We start from the raw sequence: 16815 nt of genomic DNA on the forward strand, positions 1-16815 counted from the left end.
ATTATTTGAAAGTAAAAAACTTGAGACTGTTAACCTGCCATTCACCCTGTAACTTTCTTCCACATACGACACCGGTTGGTGTCTATGGCGTTCTTCCCTCACTGAAGACATCTCAGGATACCTTGCTATCAAAGCAAAACAAGTGCTTCGTATTTTTATCCCTATGAGTTAATGGTTTCCCACAGTATTTATTGTATGGAATTGTCAAGTACTTTTTACTCATCAACTATTCTAGGGTATCTATCAACAGTGCATCATGTATATTTCCTATAAAGAAAGTCTTGCCTCAAAGCTCTAATCTCACTCAGCAAGATGGAAGTGCCCATTACTGTTGGTTGCTGTTACGTGCAGTACCTCTCAAAACCTTCAGTATAAAATATTTAAAGGGAAAAATAATGCAGATCTTATTACACTGAAAAAAAAATCATTAATCTTGCCTACTTTCATTTCATTCTTAGCTCATTTAGATTTTTCAATGTTTTAGACACAGAACACTTTAAAAAAATCAGAAAGAACATCTGAGATTGAAGAAAATGCTTGCCTTTTTAAAACACCTTTTCCATTACCTGCAACGTTTCCAACATTTTCAAGTTTCACTATAATAATTCTATTTCTACTTTCAGCATCCTGATCCAGCTTTGTTCTTACAACTCATCTTGTGAGCACTCAAGACATCAGCAAGTCAAGTTCCAGGTACCTCAGCTTGTTTACCCGCAAAATACATAGATACCAGCTGCATGTCAAACTGTCATTTACAGGGCTTGCCTAGCATTACTACAGAAACTCTGGCCTGAAGTTGAGGCAGAAACAAATTCCTCCTTTATGGGCCATTAGAGTACTCACTTGCCTCGGTTATGAGACTCTCCAGCACGGAGGAGAAATGAAACCAGCAATCTCATCCTAAGGTTCCTCCCCTCCACGTTGTCGTAACTGAGCACTGCCCTTTAGCAGGGCAGCTTTATCCAGGAAAAAGCGACGAATGTTGTAATCAAAGGTGCAAATATCTTCAGGCGTTGGGTGGGGACCAAACTAAACTTTGGAGGGCTAACTTCCAGGATTTTCCTAAGTTTTGCCTACTTGACTTCCCAAATGTCTTAGTACAGTTTTTGGCACAGAAATTGTAAAATTACATATCACAAGTGAGGTGCTTCCTTTGGCAACAAAGCACAGTTTGCAGGGTGGAGCCCAAGATATTTGCTGCCAGTATGAGAAGACTGGTGTCTAGGAAGACAAATTGTTTGCTAGAGCCATGCAGTCAGATAAGGGGACGTTCACATAGGAAGGGGGAAGAGATGTGCATCACGTGTTGGTGTCAAGGATGGCCTGACAAAAGAATAAAGGTCTTTTCTACCTCATCTCTGTTCTTCAGTGGGAACACAGAGGTACACAAACAAGGTTCAGGGACAGGAGGCAGGTAGTCACTGAAAGCAACCTTCGGGATGTGAGCTCCAACATCCTCTGCTTTAGTGCTGCAGAAGGCTTGAGCTCCAACAAGAATGTTCAGGCTCATGCTTTTCTGCACAGTACCGGTGCGCATCTGCTGATGGCACACAGGAAGGAGAAATTGTACAGGAAGAACTACTACATCATGTCAAATCCAGAAGGAACATAAGGAACAGAAAAGCACTCAGGGAGCAGAGCAGGACATAATGTTTTCATGCTGGATTTTCAAAAGATTGCAATAATTTTATTACTGGAGTCACCACACTGTATGTGACCACAACAACCATCGGGAAAATGAAAGCAGAATAGCAGCTATATTGCTTTTGGGGGCATTGAAATGTGGAGGTTTTGTTACAAATTCCAACAAAATAGAGATTTTCTGGCTTGGACATTATCTTCTAACTATATCTGTACAGCCTTGTACTCATACACCTGTGACCTGAATTGCACAGCCACCGAAATGTTACAAGCCACAGGAGCCTCACTGAAGAGCACTGTGATTCCAGAACTTAAGAATTAGGTCAGGCCCCACCTTTGAGTCAGAGCCTTTGAGGAAACAGAGAACATGTCTGCCTACCAAATATATTCTGTAGCATGATAAAGCAGCTCAGACTTGAGATGATGCTTTGTTCTTGGTTTGGAAGACAACATTCTTCAGCAGAAGGCAGCTCGGTGTTATGTGAAAAAATAATACGGGTAGCAAGTGGCTTAGATTATTTGAAAACTGGAAAAAGAAAACTCTTCCAGTCTAATAGTTTACTCTGTCTGGTTTCGTTATTTGCATTCAGTCCAATACCTTAAGGAAACAAGGCTTACGACATGCAGGCAAGAATGCCCTTCTTCCCCCAAAGCCTTTGAAACCATCTGCCACATCTGACAAGTTTTAAGTTTATATGCTCCTACAAGTATTAGAAAACCCAGCAGCTGTTAGAAACAAAGAAAACCTTACTGCAGGTTCTTACTAGATACTGGAGAATACAGGAAAAAAAAAACCAACCCAAAAACAACTTAGCAATGTCCAAACATGAAAAAATCTTCAGCTACATCTTAAGAGATACTTGGGCATCATTAGCTCTGATGCTTCCAGAACTATTTAAGGGGGAATATGAGCTAATTCAGACATCAAATTATGGAAAAAGACAGTACCACTTAAAGCAAGTTACCTGCTTGTCTACAATTTTATTAACATAAATTTAAATCAATGTCTTAATGGACAAGAAACTTGAATAAAGAATATTCTACTACAGTTGAAATTGTGATACACCGGGCAGTTAAAAATTTCCCAAACCAGAAGCTGTAGTGGGCCACTGAAGCCAGGAGTTACTTGCTTCAAGGGACATTGACTAAGCCAACCACTTTCAAACCTGAAGGGATGACAGTTCTGTTAAAGAAATACGGTGTTCAAAAATGTCCACTGGGCATCCAGTGTAAGTCAAAATTAAACTTAGAGAACTCTGAAGCTGTTACCCTCTTGTTCCAAAAGGTTAAGCTACATCCAATTTAAAGACCTCTGTGCAGTGACACCACCAGTGAATTACCTGGTAGCAAAAGAAATACTATACCTTTAACATTGTTTTCTTAAAAAAAATGTGAAATTAAACAGAGGATATATACAAGTCAGAACTGCATGTCAATCCTAGTAGGTATTTTAAATACACTGCTGAAGTTGTTAACAGCTTCCAGAGAAGTTTTTGAGACACTTTAAAACTTGAACTTTTACTTTCCTCTAAAAATCACATACTCTGCATAAGAGATCTTGTACTAGTCCTACTGTTGCCAGGAATTTGGAGTTTTAAAGTGGATAGATTAAATTATCGGTTTGCCCTGGCAAATCGAGCTGAAGCAGCTTGTGAGCCTACCACCCTGTTTCACCAGAAGTTTCCACCACTGTGAGAGATCTGACAGCAGGGAATGCTCCTGCGCCTCTACGGCTCCTGCGCATGGTCTGAAGCTGAAACTGTCAATAAAAGTGAACTCTCAGCAAGGCACTGCAAATGGGAGCTGCAGCATCTGAATATGGGCGCACCTCTCTTTCCTGCCAGATCTGCACGCAGCAGCATCCTGAACACCTGTAATGATCTACTCAGTGAACTCAAGTCACAGCCCTTCCACGCACTTCAGAACAGCTTCACATTTCTGCTTCCTGCTAATCTGTAAAGACAGCTTAAGAATATTTTCTACTAGTAAGCCTTTTAAAGGTATTTACTATACTTTACTTACTATATTTTCTATCAACACATATACAGAAAACGTGCACACATACATATATAACTATCATTCATACATACATATAAAATTATTTATATTTATGTATGTATAAAGATGCAGTGCTTATTTTCTCCATCACAGACAAATCTTTAAAGAGGACTGAATATTAGGAAAATTTTTGTGTGTCAAAATAAAGTAAAAAATAGGTGTTCTCATTAGACAGAGACAGAATTCCTTGACTGCATTTCCTCTTTTGTTTATAAAAGGTGTACATTTAGATAAGACAATCCCTTCAAGAGGAGAAAAATAAGTTGCTTTTCATATACAAGACATCTCTCCTGAAGTCGCTCCACAAGAAAGTCTCCCATGCCATGCAGAAGACATAGATGTGTTTGTAGTGATGAATTTGAAAGTAACAAAAATGAATGCAGAAATAAAAATTTACTGGAATTTATTCCACTCTTACGGAAACAACTACAAATCCTCTACAGAAGAAACTGGAATTTACAAAAGTGCAGTCTGCATCATAATGTCCTCTTTAGATATAGATATTGTTGTGAGTTTCATTGGTTGTCAGTAACTTCTTCAAAATCTTTGTGCTTTCAGATACGTCCTAGGAAAAGGAAGAGATGATTGGTATTAGCTACATTGCTGGTAACAAAACAAACAAACAAACAAAAGCCTCATTGTCTTCTATTCCAATTTTTATTACTCTGAATACCAGTTTTATTAAAACATTAACTGTGAGCAAAACTCAAGTCTTCCAAATGAAGGTATCCAGAGACTTGCTAGAGGCTCCAAAGGAATTTGCAGTTCAACCATAGAACAAGATTTGCTTATTTGCATTCCTCCTCGCTTGTTTATGAGAGGAAGAGCCTGCATATTTGCTGCCGTTTTCCTTCAGAGTTTAAACATTTACGGACTAGTCTGTTAGACTTATTTAGCAGAGCGGTATAAGCTGTACTGAAAACTAACTTGCAATTCCCACATGTAAAGCTGAAATAAATACTTCAGCACACACAAACCTCTTCTGTCATTTAAATGAAAGTTCGATTGGCAAAACCAAGGAGAATGTTTTGAATCAACTGTACTTCAATTAAAAACATTTCAGATCGCAGCAAAACATTCACTTTAGAAGCTATAATGCCATGATTTCACAGCTACTTGATTAGTGCGGAACTGTTACGAATCATCTTTAGAAATTCAGTCTTCTAATTCCAGAAAGACGTTATAGGTCAAAATAAACTTCTTAAGAAGCTTTCATATATGGCACAAGACAGGTATCTGCCTACACAGCCAGAACAGAGCCACCTTGCATAAGAATATAGAATGTGGAAAAAAAAATAAATAAGTGTACTTAAAGGTTTTAACATGAGACACCTTGAAAGGCAACTGCAGCATAAACAATCCCAAGAAACCACTCCCTGTTATTACTGGTACCACAAGAGTCTGAAGAGTCAAAATGAAGTTTTGAGGGAAGCTATAGATGGATGATTTCTAAGCAACTTACGAACAGATGTTACAGCAGGTACTACAAAATAAATTACTGTTCTCTGTCATTAAAATCTGTTTTTTCTACCCTTTCAGGTGGAATCCTTATACGGCCACATCAACAGCAGAATGCAAGAGATGAAAGACAGACTAAAAGAGACCAAACCTCCCAGTAATTTTTAAATATGAAATTTTACCTTGACTAAACTCTTCAAGATTTTAGATGAAAGCAGAGGCTTGAATGCTTCAATTGTAACCGTGTCCAGTTTGATGACGTCGGTGTAACACAGATACAACACTGCAGGAATCTGCCATACTTGACAATAACTCAAAACTAAGTACAAGTCAAAAGAAAATGTGTTACATTCAGCAGAGAAGGAATCTCAGTTCTGTGTATAAAATCACACCTGTTCTGACCAGAACTTCAAAAGCATGACAGTTTATAAATTAACTACTCAGGATCCTTACTGCTAGATCAGTCATCCCTCATTTCCCAGGTTCACAAGAATATAAACCGTCAAAAATCAGTAAAATGCAGTTGGTATTTCTTCCTGGCAAACACATCAACTGCAAACTGTTTATTATTGGCAAACAAAAATAATATGAGTTTCTGTAAAAACAAACAAACAAAACAATAAATGAAAAAAACAACCAAACAAAAACTCAAAACAAAGTAAGAACAAGATAAATGTTTTCTAGAAAAATCATCCAATTTTACCTCCTGCCAGCCAAGTTTTTCCTCATGATGCTACTACTAATTTGGTACTCTATAATGAAAAGCCTGGGGTTTTTATTACATTACATCACAAAACTGAATGTAACTTTTACATAAGGTCGGTCAGTAGCAGTGTGAGACCTACATGTAATATGCAAAAAGGACTTCAAAAGCCTCAGTTTGGATGCTCAGATGAAAATACTCTTAATAAAACATACTTAGTTCATTAGTAAAATATCTAAAAAAAACCAATATACAATACACTTTGTGAGGCTATACTGAAGAATTTGCTAGGGCTTATGTTCCACACGTAAGGCGTAAAAGGATTTGTGGGTGGTTTTGAAATCTGTCCTTACTTTACAAGGCAACGTGTAAGATGCCAAACTGCTAGGAATTAATTTTCAACAAGCTAACTTGTTAGCCAGTTCATACAATTCAGTAAAAACTCTATTGCAATAGGATGCTCTTCAAAGTGAATTTTGTGTTGCCACTAGCAGCCTTGTAAATAATCAGAATTGCAAAATACCAGCAGCAGGAAGATCTCGCACAATGTTAGGCTGTTCCAGCAGTGAGCAACAGATCTGCTCTTTGAATTCTTTTGTCTTCAAAGCTTTCAGAAATGGAGATGGAAGTGTTAAAGTGGATTCCTGAGTTTTATAATCAGCTACAGGACACGTTGAAAGAATGGTTACTTGCAAGCCCTCCTTTCGCATACAGCCAAAAACCTGAAATACAAATGTTAATACATAAGCAAAATTTATCTTCTCAAAATAACTGCATAAAACCACAAAACTTAATTACATTTTCAGTGTGGATGGCAAACGGCAGTTTAATTCCGGTTTGCAGGACTAACTAAAATTTGAACCACAACCTTCAGATAGAAATTTCACATGCATTGCTCTTGGGATGGAGATAAAGAAACCAAAAGAACAGCTAACACATTTACCAAGTCTACCAATTTTCTCAAGAGGCTTTCGGTTTTCAACACGTTCTATTCACCTGCAAATATATTAAGACTCATTATTTTTACAAATGTTATTAATGGTGATTGTAGAAAGAAAAAGCATTCCAAATAAAACCAGTCTGCTTATGACAGGAAGGCAGCTTGCTAAGCTGCAAGACATTTGAAATTGAAATCGTGCTCCCCAGATGTTCTACAGTATTTAAGAAGAGTCTTTATTTTAAATACTCAGATTTTATCTAATTATATTCCAGCTGAATTGAGAAAAATAACCTTAATTTTTCCACAGTTTTCCTCAAATTCAAAGAAGAGAGTTTCAAAGAGATTGTACAAAACATGCTTCTGGATCCATCGCATGACATCACAAAACACCAACCTGCTGCACAGTGGTCCATTGTTTTTAAAGAACGTATGTCAAAATGAGCAGAAACATGAACCTGCCCTTTACGCTGTCCCCTTCAGATTTATGGTCAATAAGGGAATAGGGAATTTGGTAAGCATTACAGAAACTCACCTGTTTCTGTATATGCTACCAATCACAGAGGGGAAGCTGACTGTTCCCTCACATCAGCGTGTTACCACTGTAATATAAAACTGACGTAACTTTTCAGAAGCATACACATTTTCCATTTACTTTGTTGGAAACACTGTATTGGTATGCATTACTGTGAAATTTTAGTCTGCATGTTCTCATTTTGTCAGTGATAACTTACTGAGAAAACATATATTAAGCAAAAATCAGAGAATGTAAAGACGCTCAGTGAATCAGAATTTATGAAGCATAAAGAACAGATCTGTAACTCACACTACAGCTGAAAGATTACCAGCACAACATTTCTGCTGTACATTTAAAAATACCAATAACCATGAAGTCTAAAAATACTCAAGAACACTGACTGGGTTACACTCTTACTCTTCATGAACACCTCCATTTGAAATAACATATATGTGCGAACAGCTGGAAAAACATAAATAGGGAAGACAGCAAAACCACAATTATCTTTATTTTGTAATCTCAATTTAAATGAAGTGCAAGAATGCATGGAATACAACAAAACCAAAATGGTTTAGGTATTAAGGTTTCTAAACTTCAAAGGGAACCATTACCCCCCCCCAAAGTGAATTAAACTCTTCAACACGCCAAGGAACAACGAAAGGCTAGCTGTCCACAAACTTGGTTTGAAAACCCCGTATCATTCAGTGAAGTTATTTCGCTTTTCCATCCTCTTTGCTTTCCCTTATCTCTGGCTTCCTCAAACTGAGATGCTCGTATGGTTCTCCCTCGCAACCAAGTAATCCTTCTCACAGGCTGGCTGGGCCAGCTGGCAGGCTAGGCTGAGCAGGTATCACTCAGCTCAGGCTGAGGACTTGCTCTCAGTGAATGCACTGCTTTTTATCTCCCTCTTTGTGTCTCTAGCCACAGCCTGACACAACTTCAGTGTAATACGATAGCTTTAGAATCTCTGCTTGTTCATCAGATCAGCAGAGACTTAAAGGAAGGCAAGTTAGCAGACGGACAGCAAAACAAAATAAGTCAAACTTTCGAGGCTAAGCAGTGACCCAAATCCATAAACAAAATCAACAGCCAGAACATTCCCCCCTGGCTTTATCTTATTAAAATCAACATGGTGATATGTGGAGGGACCTGAATGACTCAGCAGCATTTGTGTACCTGAGCAATGCTGGGGTAAGGCACTTGGCATACTAAGTCTAGGAACAAATGGGACAGACACTGCTTTGGAGGCACCTTTCCTCTTGTGAAAGGAACAAAACACATCCATTAGCAAAGATATCATCCATCATGGGATCCTTTGGCAGCCAAGTTACATTATTGTTTTTTAAGGAAGGATTCTCCCAGAGCTGAAATGCAGCCAAAATAAGCCATAGAAAGTTTAAATCAAATAGGAAAAAGGTTTGGAAAGCAGTTAAGGGCAACAAAATTGAAACAGACAAAAAGAAGCAATTGTACAAAGTTAGGAAGTTACAGCAGATGCAACTGGCAGCACCTACAACAGAATTTCACAGAATCTGCAGATAGTAAATTTGTTCATTTGTTGAATATTTAAGAAAAAAAAAAATCACAGGAAAAACAGTTTACAATGCTGTCACATTTAGAATATCAGGGACGAAGAGGCACTTACACTAAGCTGAAGATCCCCACCCCTAAGATTTCATTGCTCAATTTGTTGTCTTGCCAGTTTTACCTTTTCAAGCCACTGGAACTGCTGATCCTCAGCAACATAGCAACTACACTGGCACAACAAAACCTTAAAGGAAAAAAAAAAAAGTTGCATAATTAAGTGGTTTAAAGAGCACAACAATAGCTCATAATCACGTGTCCAGATTATGTGATTGCAGTCAACTTGTTCAGTTTTCCTGGGCTTCTTCAACTCCATTTAAACAAGAATTTTTAATTCACAACTGACATGAAGCAATTGGGCTGTCACACATCTTTGTACTGAACTTCACATGCCAGAACTTCAAATAGTTTTAGTGAGCATAATGACCCTTCAGATTTTTTATGAGATTAATCCAGAATAGAGCAGCCTTAATGCTTTGTCTGCCCTGGGCAGAGTAGGGAGTGGATGAAGGTTGCTCTCTTTCTCAGAAAGCTAAAATATAGAGGTATTCATGCATAAGTCACTTACTGTCGGATCTGATATCAATCGGTAGAACAAACAGAAAGAATCTGTTGGGAGGACATTTGTTGTGTTAGATGTTCGACACCACTCATTCCACAGCTTCACAACTCCAACTACTTCCCAGCATACAGAATCCAAAATAAAAGACGACAAGAAAGCTGCAAAAACCAATAAATACTGTTAATGCATAAAGAATAAAAACTCTGTTCTACGAATAAATACCTGAACTGAATTAGATTATTTCTTTGCAATCTTAAGTAAAAAAAAAAAAAAAGTAGTAACTTATTTTCACACATTTATTGATCAAATCCAGCAAAGATCAAGAATGTGAGTAACCTCACCATATCAAGACTTAAAAGATAAAGAGCAGTTCTACATATAGAGATCCCTAACATCAAAACCATACATTCTTAGGAATTGTATCACTAAGGTCAACTTTGATTCCTTTAGTATACACTCAGGATGTAAATATTAAGTCTCTAATACTTCTCGACATATTCGATAGAACAGATTTCTCAAAAAAAAAAAAAAAAATTACAGAACCAAAAAGCAGAACTATTACAGTAGCTCTAGGAAGCAGAGACAAGAGTATGCATGACTTAGTGGCAAAAAGAGATCATAAATCAAATATTCATAATCAATTTCCTGTCAAAAGTTACTGTCAAGTAGAAGACTAAAATATCTGTAACTATCTTTCAAGGAAGTACCAGAACAAATTAAAACAAGTTAGCAAAGTTAACTTAGATATCATCATGTAAATATCATCCAGATGCGACCTAAATGTAAGGAAGACTTAAAACTTCTTTATATCCACAGGGGAACAGCTATTAAAAAAACTCAGGACCTTGCTAAGTGTGTGTGGGAAGGGGAGAGGCTGTTTCAAGACTCTAGGCCTAATGATTAAATAACCATCTCAAAAGAGAGCATTTTGAACAAGTGGGGAATTAGAATGTGAAAAAGGGACTGACTGATCAAGTGAAAAAAAAAAAACCCAAAAAAACCAAACCAAAACAAAAAAAAACCAACCCACAAAAAACCCAAAACACCAAACTGTTTATTAGAAATTACAGCTTATTGACCCATAACTTTGTCTTTGACAGGTCCCTATTTCAAAACACTAGACTGCACTGAGTAACTTACTACTATTAGAAGGAAGCTTTTACCAATTAACAAAAAAAAATCCAGGAAAGCCTACAAAACAAAAATCAGATAAAGGAAAAAAGGAGTTGTCCCAACTAAAATCCAAAACCAAAACATACTTTGCTTCTGCCCTGCAACTGAAAATATATCATTTTACCACGACTCGACAGGAGGAATAAGCAGCTGTAACAAAAACTGTTTTACATGTACAAACTAACTTCAGTTTTCTCTGGACAGCTCAGTTGCCTCAGGGTTTAAACTCCACTCCCTAAATGAAGAGCTGGACACCCTTAAGGACCACCGTACAGCTGAGACCAACATGAAACCAGACTACGGCAAAGGGAGTGTCCTGGCACACTGAACGTTTTCTTCCAACCTCCTTCTTTCTCAAGTAAAGCCGACAGCAAAAGATCTATGGCATTTCGGAGTCTCGGTCGGTTTGTTTTTGCGGTTCGCACCACCCACCTGCAGCGTTATGTCCTATCGCCACTATAAATTTAGAGCACGCAAACTGCTCGGCGGAACAGCTTTCCGTAGACGCACCCGACTTCAAGGTCCAGAGGACGTCGATCTCCCTGGCAAAAGTGAGGGAGAGAGATGGAGCAGCGCTCTCCCGCCTCGGGCGAGGTCCCGGCCCCGGTGGCCCCTGGGTTCCGCCGCACCACAGCGGCGAGAAGCGAGGCCGGGGCTCCCCGCGGGGCTCCCCCCGCCCCGCGCCGCTACCTCTTCTTCTCCAGCTCCCTGCGGATCTCCCGGTCCTCGGGCGTCTCCTCGCCGGCCTCCTCCGCCGACTCCTCGTCGTCCACGCCGGCGCGGGACGGCGCCACCACCACCTCCCCGAAGAAGGTCGCCATCGCCGCCGCTCCGCCGCTCACTGCGCCTGCGCACCGCGACGCTCTGCTTCGCCGGCACCACCGAGTTGCGCTCCGCCTGGTGACGCTCTGTCCCCGCGGACCGTAAAGCGCCCCCGCCCCTCCCCGCAGGCTTCCCGGTGGCTGCCAGCGCTCCGGGCCGGCAGGCGCGGCCGCTCCTACCCCCGGTACCCCCCGGGATGGCCCGCCAGGCCTGCTGAGCGCTCCCCCCGCCGCACGCCTTCCCGCTGGCGGAGCTCTTCTACCTGCGGGCTGCTGCTGTTGACGTGAGAAGAGCCCCTCCGCCACAGTGAGACGCACCAGGCGCCTGCGAGTAAGGGTACGGTGGCGTTACAGCTCTGTGCATAGCTTTACCCTGGCCCACTTCCACATGCACATCATAAAAGTCTTTATTAGTAAAGAATTTGATCCTCCTATGCTTCTGTCCTGCACTTTTAGTATTTTCCTCTGTTCATGGTGCCTGTTAACCGATTTACTATCCCAGATTCAGATCCTGCTTTAAAACAAAGAGGGCCTCCCCTCCCTCAAAAAACAAACAACCCCAAACAAAACTACAACAAATAACAAAAAAAAAAACCCACAAAAAACCACCACAAATGCATCATATTAATCAGTTTAAGCGAAGATACTACTTTTACAGGTCTATTAAATCACTTTATTTGGTCTAGCTGTACTCAGGGAAGTAAAGAATGCTGAGGGATTAAAGGCAGCAGGAAGATGAAAGAACTGCTTTCTGCAAGGCTTAAAAGAGTCGGTTCTGGTAAGAGTCAGCACGCTCCTTTAAATAAACAAACAAAAGAAATCCTCATACCAAACCCAAACTCTTAGGAGGTGAAACAGTAAAAGTCCCTTCTCAGTTTAACTATTTCCCCTCCTACTGGCCCTTTGGAACCTGTCCATACGTACAAAATCAGGAAATACAAAACAGCGTTTGCTTTGTTTATAAAATAAAGTGTCACAGTCCGTAGGCCAGTAATTCCCCCTCGGATATATAAATAACAGAGGCCAGAACCTCCTCCCAGCTTTGGGGGATCACCATGAACATGTAGTGAGTAACTGCCATATGACAGACAGCATCTGAAAAAGGGTGAGAAAGAAAACCATCTTTTTACATCTAAGCCTGAATTAGTAATACAAACCTACCAGCCCAATTTAATCTGTTTAAACTTTAAGACTACTAAAAAAAACTCCGACGTTCACTTAAGAGCCATTACACCAGTATTTATTCCTATACTGGAGATTATACTCTACAGAACACTGACTGTAAGCAGCTGCTGAACAATGCATTCAGTTCATGTCTGATATAAAAATACTGGTTGACTTACTCCGTTTTAACAAAGTTGCCCTAAAAGGTAAGATACACAAAGCCACCTTGAAGATTCATCACTGAACACAACTGTATTCATATTTTAGAAACCAACTTGAAGAATTCAGATAAACAGGTATCTTGAACTTACAAAATTCTACCGTATCGTATTAAGGACTATGCTCTAAATAAAGAAAATTCCTGAGACAAAAGTTATATAAACTAGGTTATTTTTGGACTTCATATGGAAGTTAGGAAAAAAAAAAAAAAAAAGTATTTCTCCCTACTGAGACGACGTTCTAGATACCAAAATGATGTGAAGGTAAATACACCTTTTGGCACGTAATGTCAGTGATGTTGCTGGAGAAGCAGTTCTCACGAACTGCTGGCAAGCAGCGTGGGACACCCTTTCCCGTTACTTCACTTCCATTTGTACAAGCACTTCTGGCATTAATGACTCTGATTACGCAGCTGCACTAACTTTTTTTTACCCCTAAAAAACCCTTCCAGATGCTACTACCAGTCCAATCTGCTGGAAAACTAATTCACAGACTTGCTATTTCAGTTAAAATGAGCTGAGTTAGGATAAATCTAATATTCTAACATACCTCCTATTGAACAACGAGATCAGGAATCACAAAGTCTTACCAAGTGTGAGAAAGGGAACCAGCAGAGCAGAGGGAGGACACCTAGAGTGGGGGCTGGGAAAGGAGTGGAGATCATCAGGCGCCTGGTGTGGGACTGAAGGCAGCGACGGTGGGGCTTCTGCCAGCACAGCTCCAGGGAAAAGCAATGTCAGGGTTTAGAGACGCTGTGCGTTCTTGTAGTTGATACACAGCCAACCAAAAATTTACACATTTCCCTGCAGAAATTTTGTCTTTATCTTCTACGCAATAATTATTTCTTGACAACAACAGCCACCTCAAACATTCAGAAGAATAGGAGATGTACAGTGATAATCAGAAACTGATAAGGTTTAATCAATGCAAAGTCTAACATTAAAGCACTTAAGAATTTAAATATGGAAGAACAACAGAAATGTAGCAAAAAGGTTTGGAATGTAAGAATCCTGCACCTCAAGCTTTTCACGCATAAAGAAAACAGAACAAATGTTTTGTTTGTTTTTCTATTTTATAAAGAAAACACACAAAAACCCTTAGGCCCAAGAGTTCACCTGCATTTCATATTCTTAAGTTTACAGTATAGAAGTCACATTAATTATGATAGTACTACCTGTCAGCATAAACTCCCTCTTCACCAGCACCAATATGCCTTTTTAATTGGCAAATACGCTTTTTCACTGGTAACTGGTTCTAGTTGCATGTTATCAATAATGGAAGTACAGAACATTAAACATCTGTACTAATACAAGTTGTAAAGTTACTAGCCTAGTGACCGTTCATTGCTCGTTTGATGCAATGCTAGCATTTGCCAGATTTTTATAGTGTACAGTATTATTTATAAGCCTGTTACTATTGTCTATGATTTCATACAGCATTAGAGATGTTTGAAATCTGTTCTTGAATGTTGTATGTCCTAGGTAGTATTCCATTGCAGCACCCATAACAATAATACTCAACAAACTGCTATTAACCTGTTGCGCAGTGTTTGAACATTTTTTTAACTCTTGTTATATGTAATAAAATACCAGTAAAGACAAAAAATTGCCCCTATAATGAGGCACATTTTGGCATCTGTGCTAAATGCTGCTACATGGGCAGGCAAGTGCAAGTCAAAATATGAAAAGGAGAAAGTCATCATCTAATCACATTCATAACTTTTTCATAGAAAAATATAAATATATTCCCTGAAATGTAGGACAAAGAAGAGCCAGCATCCATCATGAGTTCTAGTGCTATTACCATTAAAAAAAAAAAAAAAAAAAAAAAGTGGGCTGGCTTTTCCTTTTAAGGTTATGTTTTGCAGTCTACATCATCTAAACCTCTGTCATCATCGTCATCGTCACAATCATCGTATCTCACAGTCCGTCTACCACCATTCCGAGTTCTTATCTTAGAACGCCGATTAGCTCTTCTATATTTGGTGTAATCCAAATCTTCAGAGTCATTTTCTTGGTTAGGTTTCCAACGTTTCCTTCGCTGGGGTCTTCTGGAGGGCTTAGATGAGTTGGAATTGGTAATTACTTTTCTAACAATTTCTGATTTCCTTTTCCTCTTTCTTGTTTCTGTGGCATCACTATAGATACTGTTATCAGTTCCAGAGTCTGAATCAGAACAACAATTGAAACTGGCTTTTGAACTTCCTGCAGTCCCAGGTGCTTCCACGTTCTCCGATACTGAGATTTTTTCATCTTTCCTACCCACTGTTTCAGATTCTGCTGTTTCTTTGAAGTCATCCAATAATTTTGATCTTTTGAAAGAAGCTCTACTTCTTTTATTTGATACTTGTCTAATATTTTTAGTTTCGTGTTTAGCTAAGTCAGAATCTACCTCCTCTTCAGAGTTACTTGTACGATGGTTGTGGGCTGAAGTTGACTGACTAGAACCTCCCCAGTTTCCCCCATTTTCCATCTTGTGGTTTGCGGAATTCTCCTCTAAAGAGTCGTATTCAAGACTTTTAAGAGCTACAGCACAGACTGTTTTGCATGCCTGCTTGTAGTTATCATCATTCTGCTTTTGAGTCACTTTTATCTCTGCCTCAGATTCTGTTTTTTCACTCTCAGATTCACTAATGTATTTTCTTTTAAGACCAGATGATTCCGGGCAGGAAAGTTTTTTCCTGCCAGAAAGCTGTTCTTTCTCATTTTCAGACTTTAAGCAAGCATCTGTCTCCGAGTTGCCAATCAGTTTCTTCCTGGATGCTGCAGACACGCTGCCAAGAAGTTGCCTTCTATTCTTTTTTACTGTGTAAACACTTTCTGAGCTTGATAATTCTTCCTTTGTATCGCTCATTATCTTAATCTTATTAGCTGCCAAAGTGGCAGATCTGCGTGGATTTTTTTTCTCAGTCACGTTAGACAGCTTTATGTGTTTCTTGTAGTTAATTATACACGTCCTGTTCCTGAGCACTTTCGCACTTTGTCCAGTGTCCTCAGAAGTTGTTTCTACAAAATAAAGATTTAAAAGTTGTTTTTAATAACTTACATTCCTGAAATAATTAGTTTATTAAGCATAAACACTACCACTTTTAATAAAATACACAAAAGTTTGGGTTTTTTAAAATTTCAACTGTTATGTGCAATTTACCTTAAGCCTTTACTAGAAATACAGTCAACCAGTCCCAGGCATACTTTTAACTCTCAAGATTCACCTTTTGCTTTGAGATAATTAATGCGTTTGAAAGTAACATTCTTTAGCATCACTCCAGTAACTACCTAAGAAATTACAAATTACCTAACTTAGCAAACAAATGCTTTCATACTGCTAATACTTGTATAGTTAGAAGCTATCATTTTCTTACTAGAATGAACTTTCAAAATTGATTACACATTTTAGTCCTTTTTATTCTAAAAAAAATTAGAATATTTTATGTTGCCACAAGCCCCAGATGGATTTCACAATTTTAGATTTGTTTCACATACGCAGAGAACATTTAAATCGTTCCTTAGCAACTTAAACAGTAAGATTGCCTCTAGCAGTGAATCTTCCATTCACCTTTTTTATTTTTAATACAGCACTTCCTTCTTATGTTGAGTTTTAAAACAAATACTCAGTCTGTAAATAATGTGAATGATGCTATGAAGATCAATGGTTTAAACTTTTACCTTCTAAATAAGACAGAATTACTCACAGGCATCAATAAAAATTAAAAGCAGAAGTTCTTGAAGTAAATTTATTTGCATGGACTTGATAAAGAAAACCAACAGTTTTTGCTATTTTAATAGAAATATATTTTGTAAAGTTAGTACATCACAGTACTATATATACAATCGTTTATATATCCAAATATACTATATGTAGTGTATATGTATTATATATATTAAAAAAATAACCAAAGAAAATTCCTACATAAATTGCTTAGGTGGTTAATTGTGTAGTATGTATACAGTTATATAGAGATAATATATATTTATTTGA

The 16815-nt window shown here is 38.6% G+C and overlaps 2 protein-coding genes across 2 annotated transcripts in view; both read right to left on the reverse strand.

Annotated features, from left to right (window-relative positions):
* Nucleotides 1-4085: 4085 nt before the first annotated feature.
* On the reverse strand, nucleotides 4086-11480 carry PSMG1 (proteasome assembly chaperone 1). Its single transcript, XM_086765496.1, has 7 exons — nucleotides 11324-11480; nucleotides 11066-11175; nucleotides 9467-9618; nucleotides 9023-9085; nucleotides 6384-6582; nucleotides 5340-5476; nucleotides 4086-4264 (listed from the first exon to the last, which is right to left on the reverse strand). Exons 1-7 carry the CDS (start codon nucleotides 11452-11454, stop codon nucleotides 4190-4192), a joined length of 867 nt encoding a protein of 288 aa, XP_086621622.1. The 5' UTR covers nucleotides 11455-11480; the 3' UTR covers nucleotides 4086-4189.
* A 2251-nt stretch (nucleotides 11481-13731) lies between these two features.
* Nucleotides 13732-16815, reverse strand: part of BRWD1 (bromodomain and WD repeat domain containing 1) — a 58284-nt gene continuing 55200 nt past the window's right edge. The window contains exon 41 of the mRNA XM_086765507.1: nucleotides 13732-15842. Within this exon, the coding sequence (XP_086621633.1) occupies nucleotides 14692-15842 (1151 nt within the window). The 3' untranslated portion in view covers nucleotides 13732-14691. The remainder of the gene's footprint in view (nucleotides 15843-16815) is intronic.

This window comes from Chlamydotis macqueenii, chromosome 1, assembly GCF_036417535.1.
Source record: "Chlamydotis macqueenii isolate bChlMac1 chromosome 1, bChlMac1.mat, whole genome shotgun sequence".
Classification (NCBI taxonomy): Eukaryota; Metazoa; Chordata; class Aves; order Otidiformes; family Otididae; genus Chlamydotis; species Chlamydotis macqueenii.